The following is a 15,891-nucleotide window of genomic DNA, read 5'->3' on the forward strand; positions in this document are numbered from 1 at the left end:
AACGTTTTATTAACACTGCATTATTTATTTAATTATACATTTCCTGGTTTTTTTGCCCTGGATTTTTTTTTTGTGTTACCATTTTGAGTACGAACTCGTGGAATTGTTAAGTTTTCCAAGTTGTCCATCGTCTTCGATAACTGTCCCACTAACTCCTCGTTTAGATCATTCTCAAGCTTTAATTCCTTTTTCAAAAAGCCAATTTTCTCATTCAATTCTTTTGTAGAGATTTCAGACTTTTCGAATTTCAATTTCAACTCACTTTCTAATCCATTTTGTTTCTCATTAAGTTTGTGTGTCTCCTCCTCATTTTCCCTTATAGCATCAACGGCTCTTTTGATTTCTTGTTCCATATATTTCTTCTCAGTATCCCTTGATACACTTACCCTTTCTTCTTTCTCGATCTCGTCTTGTACATTGTCTGTTTTAACGAAAGCGTCTTTTAACTTTGATAATGTTTCACCTTGGGCCATCAAACTTCCCTTTAAAGTTTCAATGTCTTTTTCCAGTGTTTCGATTTGGGAAAACTTCAAATTGTTTTCAACTTCTAGTTCATGCGACCTATTTAAGTTTTCATTATTGGTTCGCAATACGGTTTCATATTCTTTTATAATTTTCTCATCTTCATTTGAGAAAAATTTCAGATGATCATTTTGCAAATCATCAAGGCAAGAATAATCATCCAGCTCCTGTTTCTGAACGCAAATATCCATATACACTTCTCCCATTGATTGAATCAGTTTGTGTGTTATGATTCCACTTGATAAGTGGTAATTTACATTCGAGGAGTTGTCAGCTGTAGTAATACCTGTTAGTTGTGTCATGTCTTGTTTTAAAGGATTTGTATAATAATCGTTCTTTAATCTTTTGGTAGAGTAAAAACTTGGAGTAATATTATCCTCAATTCCGGCAACAGTTGAAGATGCTGCCTTATTAGCACCATGGCGTCCTCTTTTTTTGGAACAGTTGGAAAAAGCATCCTCTAGTTGATCATCTGACTTTTTGAAATGTACTTCCGTTAACAAAGACCTTTCTACATCCATGGAAGTATATTGTTTTAAAGGGTAAATATCTGGTAATGGCCACGGTACTGTTGGGTTTTCCAACCATTCTACTAAATAATGCAGCTTTTGTGAATAAATGGGCCTCAAATCAGGTGGAAGTGTGCCCAGTCGATCTCTTAAAATTACCATAGCTGCGGTAACGTTCTCCAAGTATTCTCTACTGTTCTTGTCAAATTTTTTACCAAAGAATAACCTACAATGATCAATTGAATTAATGGCCACTAGCCTAACAATTGGAGCATATCTTTCTAAACCCTTCCTCTCCCTCTTATATTGCAACAAATATTGAATATCTTTTTGACTTGTATCCACTGTAGTATCTAAGCAGATCAGCATGTCGAATCGAGCCTTGGATTTTATCGGATATTTTGTGAAATTAATTCCTTCAGAAGAAAACAAATGAACTGTACACGAGAAGTCATTTGCCTTTTGTTTTGACTTGATAGAATGACCGTCATATCTTTTGATATGCACCTTATTTCCCAATAGTAAGGCTTCCAGTAAGTCCATTGTTCTCCCAGGTCTACAAACAATGGCCGTTTCAGTTTCATATTCTTGAACAAGATTTATGAGATCTCTCAAAACGCTGAACTTTCCACTATTTTCCGCTAAATGTGCAGGAACATCACGAGTTATTAACGATTTAGGCATATAATGATCTATTAGTAGGTATGGATGGGTTGCTACCAGTGAACCATTTAAACACATGGTCTTCATAGATTCGAGAATGACGTCCTCTTTGTAGTGTGACGTTTCGAAGTATCTCAAGATATCTGAGTAGTGTAATGATACTATTTGATCCGTGAGTTCTTTTTGATAAAGCGACATTGTAGTTGGCAGCCAATAATCACCGGAAGTATTTCCTGAGATTCCCAGAGTAGTAGCATCAACAATTGTAGGTATTGGTTTCGTGTCTAAAATGCGTAGTAAATCCATACTAAAGGGCAATTAGTTTGTGCTTCTAACTTTCCTTTTTATCATTTTTATAGTCTAAAGTATTTCTTCTCTCTATTGTCTTTAATTGAAACTTTGGAAAACCGCGGTGTTATGGATACTAGAACACTAATGTTATTTTTTGCAGTTATCAATTAAAGTAAAAGAAGAACAAACTGAGTGGATTAAATCAGTAACTATGGATATGAAAGTAGAAAAATTAAGTGAAGATGAAATTGCACTGTATGATAGACAGATTCGTCTATGGGGAATGACAGCACAGGCCAATATGAGATCAGCAAAAGTATTGCTGATCAATCTTGGAGCAATTGGTTCTGAAATTACCAAAAGTATCGTCCTTAGTGGTATAGGGCATTTAACCATATTGGATGGACACATGGTGACTGAAGAAGATTTAGGATCCCAGTTCTTCATAGGCTCTGAAGATGTTGGCCAATGGAAGATTGATGCAACAAAAGAGAGAATTCAAGACTTGAACCCCCGTATAGAGTTGAACTTTGATAAGCAGGATTTGCAAGAAAAGGACGAAGAGTTCTTTCAGCAGTTTGATTTAGTCGTGGCTACAGAAATGCAGATTGATGAAGCAATCAAAATTAACACATTAACTCGAAAACTAAACATTCCATTATATGTTGCTGGTTCTAATGGATTGTTCGCTTATGTTTTTATTGATTTGATTGAATTCATTTCAGAGGATGAAAAATTGCAAAGTGTAAGACCTACCACCGTTGGTCCCATTTCAAGCAATAGGAGCATTATAGAAGTTACTACTAGAAAAGATGAAGAAGATGAAAAAAAAACATATGAACGAATCAAGACCAAGAACTGCTATAGGCCACTGAACGAAGTTTTAAGCACAGCAACATTAAAGGAAAAAATGACGCAAAGACAGTTAAAAAGAGTCACTAGTATCTTGCCGTTAACCCTGTCCTTATTGCAATATGGTCTCAACCAAAAGGGCAAGGCCATAAGCTTTGAACAAATGAAAAGAGATGCGGCCGTATGGTGTGAAAATCTGGGTGTACCAGCAACAGTGGTAAAGGACGATTACATACAACAGTTTATCAAACAGAAAGGTATCGAGTTTGCTCCTGTCGCGGCCATTATAGGGGGTGCTGTAGCGCAGGATGTCATTAACATTCTAGGTAAAAGGCTATCTCCATTAAATAATTTCATTGTTTTTGATGGTATTACATTAGACATGCCACTTTTTGAGTTTTAGATATATACATACCTACTATACTGTAGTTTCAGCCAAAAAAAATAATAAAAAAAGCATAATTGGAGGCAGTAAAGCATTATAGTCATACACAATAATAATAATAATAATAATAATAATAATAATAATAATAGTAGTAGTAGTAATGGTAATAAAAAAGTTAGAAAAGAAATTAGATACAGATATTCGTAGTAAAGGCCACGCAGTACAAAAAAGACGGAGAATATATTATATAAAATCCTCTACTCTTTTCGTTCAGGTCCAAAGGAAAATTCTTGCACGCGCAATGGACTGAACAGGCCTTATATTATACAAAAAGCCTAATAACGATCAAATAAAACAAAAGAAAGCCGTTGCTCCTATGCCTGACCAGAGACGGCTACTTGTTGTAAGTGAGTCATGAAATTTTGTAAGGAAACATCATCTGTTAAGACAATTGTAGATCCTCCGCGCGCCATGTCTTGATAGTTATCGGAAGGATTCAATTTAGATAACAAGAATCTGGCTTGAGAACCACCGGCTTCAGTATCAATGAATCTTGGTAGCGGGAACCTATCTACTAACAATTCTGCGGCTTCTAATTTTGGCTCTTCAAGAAGAGCTTTGAAATCTGCGTACTGTGGATCGTCTTGGTAACCGGCTTTTCTCCATTGAGCGATTTGCTCACCGTGGTATATTAAGATGAAGAAAAATGTATCTAATAATAGAATGGTATTGGGTTTGACGGAGATAGAGTCTAATAATACCGGTTGTGGATCGTCCTCCATTGAGAAAGAAGTTAGAGTTGGTTGAATCATGATTAAAGAATTAGTCGTATCCTCTCTTGTGAAAATATGTCTATAAAATGCAGTTTCATCCGGAGAATTGTTAAAGACACTTAAGAATTGGGATCTTCTTAAATAATAGGTAAATTGAGGATACAGTGAGAAATTTGGAGCCAACCTGAAAGATTGAGGATCATCTTTATTATAGTCGGCGTACTTTTGACATAGCTTAATCAAAGTTCTGTCTAACCATCTAATAACATCTGCACCATCATCGGTTTCAGCCTTGTGAACAGCAATACGAGCCATCAAAACGGCAGCAGCTTCTTGATCGAAAGAAGCTGCAATGGCAGGAGTACCGAAGGGCAAAAGCTGGTTTGCGACCGTGGTGACTCTGATACGGTTGGTACCAGAGGAGTGTTGATAAGTAGTGATGAATTGAGTATATGCTAGATGAGGTCTATCTGCTGAACCAGGGGCAGACATCATTGGGTTAGAATTAGCCGCAGTGTTTGCAATTTCAAAGAAAATCGCATACGAGTGATAAGGCGATAAGGAAGCCATCTTCCAGGTGGACGTTGCACCTATACCGATTTCAGATTCACTGATGTTGTTAGCGTCTGTCTTCTTTACAGCAGAAGCATGCCCAATCAAACCTTGTACCTTCAAGTCTTTACTTGTCTTGACTGCCATATTACCATTGAAAGCCATCTTCAAATACCCTTCTTCATCCTTGGCAAACAATCTCAAGTATGATTGCTTAAAAATCGCGGTAGAGAAGGCATCGGTTAGCAACAACACACCTCCAGTAGAGTCGGTCAACTGTTTCATTTCAGACATACCGATTTGATCGTAACAACCGGCAAAAATATCAACAGTGTGTCCATTGGCGGCAACTCTTTGTGCAATCTGGTTGTAAAACTTACAGGCCTTCTTGTAATGTTGCGCGTGATCAGAATCGATGTCGTGGTGGGATCTTAAGGGATCTTTTAACTCTGAGTTAACAATCAAACCTGGGGCCACGGTGCCTGGACCGGAGGCGAAAAGAATGATTCTTGCTGGGATGTTCTTATAGCAGCCCTGTAAAAGCAAAGATGCAATGTTCAAAGCGGAACCTGTGGCCCTTAATGGCCTATGACCCGCTGGAACAGACCATTGGTCTGGAGACAGATTTTCCAGTAATTGATTCAGTTTGAACTCGACCTGTTCCAAGGGCAGGAAGAACCTATTCAAAGAGAAGGGCGTAACTTTGTTCATGGCGTTCGGTAGATGAGATGCAGCACCGCCGGGGCCGGTAGGCTTTTGGCCGGTCAACATTTCCGTCAACGCTTCGAGCTGGTACTCCCTGTCTCCTCTGAACACGTTGCACCTGTCAATAGTTTCGCTGGACAGATCGTGCAATTGAACAACGTTTCCGTAAGTGATCAACCCAATCAGCGCGTTGGGAGGTAATAGAGACAAAGAAGTGATGATAGACTCCTTTAGCGAATCGAGGTTCTCGGTTTCCGAAGTCAAATCCACAACAAAGAAGAAAATGGGAGGAACGGTAACGGGCTTATTGGTGATGTACTCAATGGTGGTGGACTGTAACTCTAGCGGCATATTCTCCTGTGACAAGTTGGTGTACTGTGGAGGTAAATGGTTCCTGGAGTTACAGATGGGACAACTCCAGGACGAATTGCGCGGATCAATCACACAGTAAGGATTTAGAATCGACTTACAGTGTGGACCGGAACACACAACTGGATTGTATGGGGCAACGTTCAATTCGTCATACTCCTTCAAAGGTGTGTACAAACAGCCCACAGGGACGACGTTGCTGTTAGCGTCGCTTCTAGTAGAGGGAAACACGTTCCAGGTGAAACGGACCCCGTTGATGTCTTCATTAGTCTCGAAGTCCATGGCTAGAAAAGAGGAAGGGGAGGCAGGCGACAGACAGATAAACACTGGCTTCAGTTAATTGTGTGTCTTGCTGAACGTGGAAAGATCACAACAAGTATCTTTTTTTCTTTTTTCAAACGTGTTTTTCTTTTATTCTTGCTAGAACTTTCCTCCTTTGTAACAAACGAGAGGCGGCGGGCTAGTCGTCGCAAGCGACAAATCTCAACTGACAGTAAATAACGGTGATAAAACAAAATTAGCGCAATCTCTCAAACTACTGAGGACAACCAACTTGAATTGCACTCTTCCAAGTTGTAGCATGGCTTGGGGGGTGTGTGATCCCATCCTGTATTATGGCAAAGCAGGCAAAACAACCGCTCTGCCGTCCGGGTAACTTTTCTTGTTCCACCTCTTTTCCCCAACATATATGAACATGAGATGGTAAGAGCAAGAAACAACGGTTCTATGAGCAACGCAAAAACAGCACAGCACACACAGCACCGCGTACTATACCACACCACACACTACGTCACAACACAACAAGACAATGAGCGAGAGCAGTGATATCAGCGCGATGCAGCCGGTGAACCCGAAGCCGTTCCTCAAAGGCCTGGTCAACCATCGTGTAGGCGTCAAGCTTAAGTTCAACAGCACCGAATATAGAGGTACGCTCGTGTCCACGGACAACTACTTTAACCTGCAGCTGAACGAAGCAGAAGAGTTTGTTGCGGGTGTCTCGCACGGCACCCTGGGCGAGATATTCATCCGCTGCAATAACGTGCTGTACATCAGGGAGCTGCCGAACTAAGACGACTGTGCTCATCTCCCTTACATACCAGTATATTTACATACGCCCTCTACTGTAATACAATATCATTCTATAGCACTCGCATCGCGTATTTTTTTTTTATTTTCTTGCTTTATATTGTTCTATTTTTCTTCCTTATTCCTGCCTCTGGATTTCCCTCGCATGACAAATAGCGTGGAAAAATAAAGGATTTCCAGTATTTGAAAAATTTTCAGTATTCTTACGTGTTCCTAACTCATATAGACCGCTATTGTAATAACGCTATCGCTTCAATTACACACAAACATACACGCACCCACAATGAGCATCGAATACTCTGTTATCGTTCCCGCTTACCATGAAAAGCTGAACATCAAACCCTTAACAACCAGATTGTTTGCCGGCATGAGCCCTGAAATGGCCAAGAAGACCGAGTTGATCTTTGTCGATGACAACTCACAGGATGGCTCCGTTGAGGAGGTGGACGCCCTAGCTCACCAAGGCTACAACGTCCGCATCATCGTCAGGACAAATGAACGTGGTCTATCCTCCGCCGTGCTTAAGGGTTTCTACGAGGCCAAGGGTCAGTACCTGGTATGCATGGACGCAGACCTACAACACCCTCCAGAGACCGTGCCCAAGTTGTTCGAGTCTTTGCACGATCACGCCTTTACTCTGGGCACCAGATATGCCCCAGGTGTCGGCATTGACAAGGACTGGCCTATGTACAGACGCGTCATTTCCTCCACTGCTAGAATGATGGCCAGACCTTTGACCATCGCCTCCGACCCCATGAGCGGGTTCTTCGGTCTACAAAAGAAGTACCTCGAAAACTGCAACCCTAGGGACATCAACTCGCAAGGTTTCAAGATTGCCCTCGAGCTTCTCGCCAAGCTTCCTCTTCCAAGAGACCCTAGAGTGGCGATCGGCGAAGTGCCATTCACTTTCGGCGTGAGAACGGAAGGTGAATCCAAACTGTCAGGTAAAGTCATTATCCAATACTTGCAACAACTTAAGGAGCTCTACGTCTTCAAGTTTGGCGCCAATAACCTTATCCTTTTCATTACTTTCTGGTCCATTCTGTTCTTCTACGTTTGCTACCAGCTATACCATTTGGTCTTTTAAAGGAAGTGAATGGTAACGAAAAAAAAAAATCTTTCTTTATATGTCTCTTTAAGTACTCCCTTTCAGTTATATGCCTTTTATTGTCTGTCCCTATTCTAATCCTCTACTCGGGCCATCATTGTTAACGTAATATTTGCCCTAGGGTAAAAACATTAGGTTGATTAGGCCATAACTCATTCTGCCCCACCCCCACACATAGGGTTCAGGAACTTGGTTTTCAACCCTACTGCATTGTTTCCCACGCGGCGCTACCAAAATATATCCAATTTTCTTTTTTGTCACAACAGCAGCAACCCCTTGAAATGGCCAATTCTTCTCGAGACTTTGCTCCCTTAATCTTTTCTTCCCCCCCGGTTTCTTGATGATTATATATACTAACCTCGTATATTACACACTGTACTTGAAGTCACTCATATCCGAATACTACTTCTCTTAACTTCCAGTCAACCCGACACCCACAATCGTCCTTAGTATATAACTGCTTTATGAATAGATCATTACTGCTACGTTTGTCGGATACCGGTGAACCCATTACAAGCTGCTCTTACGGAAAAGGTGTCTTGACGCTACCACCAATTCCGCTCCCTAAGGACGCCCCAAAGGACCAACCGCTCTATACGGTCAAGCTACTGGTATCTGCAGGTTCCCCTGTCGCTAGGGATGGGCTAGTTTGGACTAATTGCCCACCAGATCACAACACGCCCTTCAAGAGGGACAAATTTTACAAAAAAATCATTCATTCCAGCTTTCACGAGGATGACTGCATTGACCTGAATGTCTACGCTCCAGGCTCGTACTGCTTTTATCTATCTTTCAGGAACGATAACGAAAAACTTGAGACAACAAGGAAATACTACTTTGTTGCCTTGCCCATGCTTTATATAAACGATCAGTTCCTACCTTTGAATTCCATCGCTTTACAAAGTGTTGTATCGAAATGGCTGGGCTCTGACTGGGAGCCCATCCTATCGAAAATTGCCGCTAAAAACTACAATATGGTACATTTCACCCCTCTACAGGAAAGAGGCGAGTCTAACTCGCCTTACTCTATATACGACCAATTGCAGTTCGACCAGGAACACTTTAAGTCTCCTGAAGACGTGAAAAATTTAGTTGAGCATATACATCGCGATTTAAACATGCTTTCATTAACAGATATTGTTTTTAACCACACAGCTAATAATTCTCCTTGGTTAGTTGAGCACCCGGAGGCTGGGTATAACCACATCACTGCGCCACATCTAATCAGCGCCATAGAGCTCGACCAAGAATTGCTCAATTTTAGTAGGAATTTGAAATCCTGGGGCTATCCTACCGAACTGAAAAATATAGAAGATCTCTTCAAGATCATGGACGGTATTAAAGTGCATGTTTTAGGGTCGTTGAAACTGTGGGAATATTATGCGGTAAACGTGCAAACAGCTCTTCGGGATATCAAAGCCCATTGGAATGACGAATCTAACGAAAGTTACAGTTTTCCCGAGAATATTAAAGACATCTCGTCCGATTTCGTAAAACTAGCTTCCTTTGTGAAGGACAACGTCACTGAGCCTAACTTCGGCACTCTTGGTGAAAGAAACTCAAACAGGATTAACGTGCCAAAATTTATTCAACTACTGAAGCTCATTAACGATGGTGGTAGTGATGACAGTGAATCTTCGTTGGCCACGGCTCAAAACATCTTGAACGAGGTCAACTTACCCTTATATAGAGAATACGACGATGATGTCAGTGAGATACTCGAGCAACTGTTCAATCGTATCAAATATTTGAGATTAGATGACGGTGGGCCCAAGCAAGGTCCAGTGACCGTTGACGTGCCCTTAACAGAGCCTTATTTTACGAGGTTCAAAGGAAAAGATGGTACTGATTATGCCCTCGCCAACAATGGCTGGATATGGAATGGTAACCCACTAGTGGATTTTGCATCGCAGAATTCAAGAGCTTATTTACGTAGAGAAGTTATCGTGTGGGGGGACTGTGTCAAGTTAAGATACGGTAAAAGCCCTGAAGACTCTCCGTATCTGTGGGAAAGAATGTCCAAGTATATAGAAATGAACGCCAAGATATTTGACGGGTTCAGAATTGACAACTGCCATTCTACTCCAATACATGTTGGCGAATATTTCCTAGATTTGGCAAGAAAATACAACCCGAACCTATATGTCGTTGCAGAGCTGTTTTCTGGTTCCGAAACACTAGATTGTCTGTTTGTTGAACGGTTGGGTATCTCCTCTTTAATCAGAGAGGCAATGCAAGCCTGGTCCGAAGAAGAGTTGTCTAGATTAGTCCATAAGCATGGCGGGAGGCCCATTGGCTCCTATAAGTTTGTTCCTATGGATGACTTCTCATATCCTGCGGATATTAATTTAAACGAGGAGCATTGTTTCAACGACTCCAACGATAACTCCATAAGATGTGTATCAGAGATCATGATTCCAAAGATTTTAACCGCCACTCCGCCACACGCTTTATTCATGGACTGTACCCATGATAATGAAACTCCCTTTGAAAAAAGAACAGTGGAGGATACTTTGCCCAATGCTGCATTGGTGGCTCTTTGCTCGTCCGCCATTGGATCTGTTTATGGCTACGACGAAATTTTTCCACATTTACTGAATTTGGTCACTGAAAAAAGACATTATGACATTTCTACGCCTACTGGTAGCCCCTCGATAGGAATAACCAAAGTCAAGGCCACTTTGAATTCGATTAGAACGAGTATAGGAGAAAAGGCGTATGACATTGAAGACTCAGAAATGCATGTGCATCACCAGGGCCAGTACATTACTTTTCATCGTATGGATGTTAAATCCGGAAAAGGTTGGTACTTGATAGCAAGGATGAAATTTTCTGACAATGATGACCCTAACGAGACTTTACCACCAGTGGTGTTAAACCAATCCACCTGTTCTCTCAGGTTTTCGTATGCTTTGGAAAGAGTTGGCGATGAAATTCCCAACGACGATAAATTCATTAAAGGTATTCCCACGAAATTAAAGGAGCTTGAAGGGTTTGACATTTCTTATGATGATTCTAAGAAGATTTCAACGATAAAACTGCCCAATGAATTCCCTCAAGGATCTATTGCCATTTTTGAGACCCAACAGAATGGTGTGGACGAATCCTTAGATCATTTTATAAGGTCAGGTGCTTTAAAGGCCACTTCAAGTTTGACTCTAGAGTCAATAAATTCCGTCTTGTATCGTAGTGAGCCGGAAGAATACGATGTTAGCGCCGGCGAAGGTGGTGCTTATATTATTCCTAATTTTGGAAAGCCTGTGTATTGTGGTCTGCAAGGTTGGGTTTCCGTATTAAGAAAAATTGTGTTTTACAATGATTTAGCACATCCCCTCAGTGCAAATTTAAGAAATGGACATTGGGCTTTAGACTACACTATCAGTAGACTTAATTACTATAGCGATGAAGCAGGAATCAATGAAGTGCAGAACTGGCTGCGTTCAAGGTTTGATAGAGTGAAAAAGTTACCGAGCTACTTAGTGCCCAGTTATTTCGCCTTAATTATCGGCATCCTCTATGGTTGTTGTCGCTTAAAAGCAATACAGCTAATGTCCCGTAATATTGGTAAATCTACATTGTTTGTACAAAGCTTATCTATGACATCAATCCAGATGGTTTCCAGAATGAAGTCAACCTCTATTTTACCAGGCGAAAATGTTCCATCTATGGCTGCAGGGTTGCCACACTTTAGCGTAAACTACATGAGATGTTGGGGGAGAGATGTATTCATATCGCTAAGAGGTATGCTATTAACAACAGGTAGATTTGATGAAGCTAAAGCTCATATACTAGCCTTTGCAAAGACTTTGAAGCATGGTTTAATTCCAAACTTGCTGGATGCCGGTAGAAACCCGAGATATAATGCTCGTGATGCTGCCTGGTTCTTCTTGCAAGCTGTACAGGATTATGTTTATATTGTTCCTGATGGCGAAAAAATATTACAAGAGCAAGTAACAAGGAGATTCCCACTGGATGATACTTACATTCCTGTAGATGATCCAAGGGCATTTAGTTACTCTAGTACCTTGGAGGAGATCATTTATGAAATTTTGAGTAGGCATGCCAAGGGAATTAAATTCAGAGAGGCTAATGCAGGTCCAAATTTAGATCGTGTTATGACTGATAAAGGGTTTAATGTTGAAATTCATGTCGATTGGTCGACTGGCTTAATTCATGGTGGATCTCAGTATAACTGTGGTACTTGGATGGATAAGATGGGTGAAAGTGAAAAAGCAGGGTCTGTTGGTATTCCTGGAACACCCAGAGATGGAGCCGCAATAGAAATCAATGGGCTTTTAAAAAGTGCTTTAAGGTTTGTTATTGAACTAAAAAACAAGGGATTGTTTAAGTTTTCCGATGTGGAGACGCAGGACGGCGGGAGGATCGATTTCACTGAATGGAATCAATTACTTCAAGACAATTTCGAAAAAAGATATTATGTTCCGGAGGATCCATCACAGGATGCAGATTATGACGTGAGCGCTAAATTGGGTGTTAATAGACGGGGGATATACAGAGATTTGTACAAATCAGGAAAGCCTTATGAAGATTATCAGTTAAGACCAAATTTTGCTATTGCCATGACTGTGGCACCAGAGTTATTTGTGCCTGAGCATGCCATAAAAGCAATCACCATTGCAGATGAAGTCTTAAGAGGTCCAGTAGGTATGCGTACTTTAGACCCAAGCGATTACAATTACCGTCCGTACTACAACAACGGAGAAGATTCGGATGATTTTGCCACCTCAAAGGGTAGAAACTATCACCAAGGCCCTGAGTGGGTCTGGCTTTACGGCTACTTTTTAAGAGCGTTCCATCATTTCCACTTTAAAACCAGTCCACGTTGTCAGAATGCTGCCAAAGAGAAACCATCCTCTTATTTGTATCAACAATTATACTACAGATTAAAAGGCCATAGAAAATGGATTTTTGAAAGTGTGTGGGCAGGATTGACAGAGCTAACCAATAAAGATGGTGAAGTATGCAATGACTCAAGCCCCACGCAAGCCTGGAGTTCTGCTTGTTTGTTAGATCTATTTTATGATTTATGGGATGCCTACGAAGATGATTCCTGAAAATAGCTAAAGCATAAATTAATTGAACGGTCCCTTTTTGCCACCCGCTAATACTTTTATTTCTGTTCAACTATATATACATATATATATATTTACATATTTTTACCTCCCTATCTCTATTGATAATAAAACAAATAAAAATCGTATATTTTTGTATATGTATTATCGTTTTGAGGAGCGAGAGCGAAAACGAAAATAAAAGAAATAAAGGGAACACACGTGAAAGTGAAGGACAGCACCAACCAAGGGGGACAAAACGCGTCAGAGCAAGAGGTGAAAGGGTTGCCACGTACGTATTTGAACCGGAGTGAGCCGTTTGCGTGTTACAATCAATTCGATATCTTTGTTGTTTTGTTTAATTCGCTAAGATCTAAGTTTTTAACTAAGTGAGCAGCGGCAGTTACAGAAAGAGGCGAGAAGTAGAAACAAGGGTGTATAGATTTTCGTTACCTCACATAGATATAGAACGAATTCATAGGTACCAAATACATTCCACTTACACCTTCCAGGCTCAAGTCTTGAAAAGAAAGCAGAACATACAGCCCGGTTGAATAGCATGAGTCATGGTTGCCGAAGAGGACATCGAGAAGCAAGTCCTTCAATTGATAGACAGCTTTTTTCTGAAGACTACACTACTAATATGCTCCACCGAATCAAGTCGATACCAGTCTTCTACAGAAAATATATTCCTATTTGACGACACATGGTTTGAAGATCACTCAGAATTAGTGAGTGAGCTACCCGAGATAATATCAAAATGGTCTCACTACGATGGTCGAAAAGAGTTGCCACCCTTAGTGGTAGAGACATATTTGGATTTAAGACAGTTAAACTCGTCTCATTTAGTTAGATTAAAGGACCACGAAGGCCATTTGTGGAACGTTTGCAAAGGAACTAAGAAGCAGGAAATCGTGATGGAACGTTGGCTTATCGAATTAGATAATTCATCCCCAACTTTCAAATCATACAGTGAAGATGAGACTGATGTTAATGAACTTTCTAAACAGCTAGTCCTTCTCTTCCGTTATTTGTTGACTTTAATACAGTTACTACCCACAACAGAATTATACCAATTATTAATAAAGTCTTATAACGGCCCGCAAAATGAAGGAAGTTCCAATCCAATAACTTCCACGGGCCCACTAGTAAGTATCCGGACGTGTGTCCTTGACGGATCTAAACCAATTTTATCGAAGGGGAGAATAGGGTTGAGCAAACCGATTATTAATACATATTCCAATGCGCTTAACGAATCAAACCTGCCAGCCCATTTAGATCAAAAGAAGATCACACCTGTATGGACAAAGTTTGGACTCTTAAGAGTCTCGGTATCATACAGACGTGATTGGAAGTTTGAAATTAACAATACAAACGACGAATTATTTTCAGCTCGACATGCATCTGTCTCACATAACTCACAAGGACCCCAGAATCAGCCAGAACAAGAAGGACAAAGTGATCAAGACATAGGGAAACGCCAACCACAATTTCAACAGCAGCAGCAGCCCCAACAGCAGCAGCAGCAGCAGCAACAGCAACAGAGACAACACCAGGTCCAGACACAACAACAAAGACAGATACCTGATAGGAGATCTCTTTCACTTTCTCCTTGTACAAGAGCCAATTCTTTTGAACCACAATCTTGGCAGAAGAAAGTCTATCCAATATCGAGACCTGTTCAACCATTTAAAGTTGGTTCAATTGGAAGTCAAAGTGCGAGCAGAAATCCCTCTAATTCATCGTTTTTCAACCAACCACCTGTTCATAGGCCAAGTATGAGCTCCAACTACGGGCCACAAATGAATATTGAAGGTACCAGTGTTGGAAGCACCTCAAAGTATTCCTCCTCCTTTGGGAACATTCGTCGTCACTCAAGTGTAAAGACGACAGAGAATGCTGAAAAAGTATCAAAAGCTGTAAAGAGCCCACTACAACCTCAAGAATCACAAGAAGATTTAATGGATTTTGTTAAATTACTCGAAGAAAAACCCGATCTAACTATAAAGAAGACAAGTGGAAATAATCCACCCAATATCAATATTTCTGATTCTCTAATCAGATATCAGAATTTGAAGCCAAGTAATGACTTATTAAGTGAAGATTTATCCGTAAGTTTATCCATGGATCCAAATCATACATATCACAGAGGCAGATCAGATTCCCACTCACCATTGCCTTCAATATCCCCTTCGATGCATTATGGATCGTTGAACTCGAGAATGTCTCAAGGCGCCAATGCAAGCCATTTGATTGCAAGAGGCGGTGGGAATTCATCTACTAGTGCCTTGAATAGTAGAAGGAATTCTTTAGATAAGAGCTCAAACAAGCAGGGTATGTCAGGCTTACCTCCTATTTTTGGTGGAGAGAGTACTTCATATCACCACGACAACAAAATACAAAAGTACAACCAATTAGGAGTAGAAGAAGATGATGATGACGAGAATGACCGTTTGCTCAACCAAATGGGAAACAGTGCTACAAAATTCAAAAGTTCAATATCTCCAAGATCAATTGATAGCATTTCAAGTTCTTTCATAAAAAGTAGGATACCTATCAGACAACCATACCATTACTCTCAACCAACTACTGCGCCCTTTCAAGCTCAGGCGAAATTTCATAAACCTGCAAATAAGTTAATCGATAATGGTAATAGGAGTAATAGTAACAATAACAATCATAATGGGAATGATGCAGTTGGTGTGATGCATAATGACGAGGATGATCAAGATGATGATCTAGTATTTTTCATGAGTGATATGAACCTTTCTAAAGAAGGTTAAAAATGGTAAAGTTTTATTTTAAAGGGCACAACTAAAGAAAAATAATCAAAAAAAAGGTGAAATAGATATGCAAGAAAAGAAAAAAAAATACAATACTAGTAAACTGAAATAAAAAAGATTAGCCATAATGGATTTGTTTCTCTTTGTTATCGATATTCTTACCTCTTGAAGATCCATGTGTCTATCATTTGAATTGAATATATAATTATATACAGTGAGAT

At 40.2% G+C, this 15,891-nt stretch overlaps 7 protein-coding genes across 7 annotated transcripts, besides 1 other annotated feature; 5 read left to right on the forward strand and 2 right to left on the reverse strand.

Annotated features, from left to right (window-relative positions):
- Positions 1 to 32: 32 nt before the first annotated feature.
- On the reverse strand, positions 33 to 2,000 carry HDA3 (Hda3p; the record flags this gene model as incomplete). The annotated part of the gene is made up of 1 exon (NM_001184276.1): positions 33 to 2,000. The coding sequence occupies one exon, from the start codon at positions 1,998 to 2,000 to the stop codon at positions 33 to 35; it is 1,968 nt and encodes a 655-aa protein (NP_015505.1).
- A 196-nt stretch (positions 2,001 to 2,196) lies between these two features.
- AOS1 (E1 ubiquitin-activating protein AOS1) lies at positions 2,197 to 3,240 on the forward strand (the record flags this gene model as incomplete). The annotated part of the gene is made up of 1 exon (NM_001184277.1): positions 2,197 to 3,240. One exon carries the CDS (start codon positions 2,197 to 2,199, stop codon positions 3,238 to 3,240), a length of 1,044 nt encoding a protein of 347 aa, NP_015506.1.
- A 356-nt stretch (positions 3,241 to 3,596) lies between these two features.
- SEC23 (GTPase-activating protein SEC23) lies at positions 3,597 to 5,903 on the reverse strand (the record flags this gene model as incomplete). Its single annotated transcript, NM_001184278.1, has 1 exon — positions 3,597 to 5,903. One exon carries the CDS (start codon positions 5,901 to 5,903, stop codon positions 3,597 to 3,599), a length of 2,307 nt encoding a protein of 768 aa, NP_015507.1.
- Positions 5,904 to 6,429: 526 nt separating this feature from the next.
- Positions 6,430 to 6,690, forward strand: SMX3 (mRNA splicing protein SMX3; the record flags this gene model as incomplete). Its single annotated transcript, NM_001184279.1, has 1 exon — positions 6,430 to 6,690. The coding sequence occupies one exon, from the start codon at positions 6,430 to 6,432 to the stop codon at positions 6,688 to 6,690; it is 261 nt and encodes an 86-aa protein (NP_015508.1).
- A 300-nt stretch (positions 6,691 to 6,990) lies between these two features.
- On the forward strand, positions 6,991 to 7,794 carry DPM1 (dolichyl-phosphate beta-D-mannosyltransferase; the record flags this gene model as incomplete). Its single annotated transcript, NM_001184280.1, has 1 exon — positions 6,991 to 7,794. One exon carries the CDS (start codon positions 6,991 to 6,993, stop codon positions 7,792 to 7,794), a length of 804 nt encoding a protein of 267 aa, NP_015509.1.
- A 485-nt stretch (positions 7,795 to 8,279) lies between these two features.
- On the forward strand, positions 8,280 to 12,890 carry GDB1 (bifunctional 4-alpha-glucanotransferase/amylo-alpha-1,6-glucosidase; the record flags this gene model as incomplete). Its single annotated transcript, NM_001184281.1, has 1 exon — positions 8,280 to 12,890. One exon carries the CDS (start codon positions 8,280 to 8,282, stop codon positions 12,888 to 12,890), a length of 4,611 nt encoding a protein of 1,536 aa, NP_015510.1.
- A 556-nt stretch (positions 12,891 to 13,446) lies between these two features.
- Positions 13,447 to 13,587: a regulatory region (Upstream open reading frame (uORF) in 5' untranslated region of ATG13 gene, regulate translation).
- ATG13 (serine/threonine protein kinase regulatory subunit ATG13) lies at positions 13,454 to 15,670 on the forward strand (the record flags this gene model as incomplete). The annotated part of the gene is made up of 1 exon (NM_001184282.1): positions 13,454 to 15,670. The coding sequence occupies one exon, from the start codon at positions 13,454 to 13,456 to the stop codon at positions 15,668 to 15,670; it is 2,217 nt and encodes a 738-aa protein (NP_015511.1).
- Positions 15,671 to 15,891: the final 221 nt, after the last annotated feature.

The sequence above is a fragment of the Saccharomyces cerevisiae genome, chromosome XVI (assembly GCF_000146045.2).
Source record: "Saccharomyces cerevisiae S288C chromosome XVI, complete sequence".
Lineage (NCBI taxonomy): Eukaryota > Fungi > Ascomycota > Saccharomycetes > Saccharomycetales > Saccharomycetaceae > Saccharomyces > Saccharomyces cerevisiae.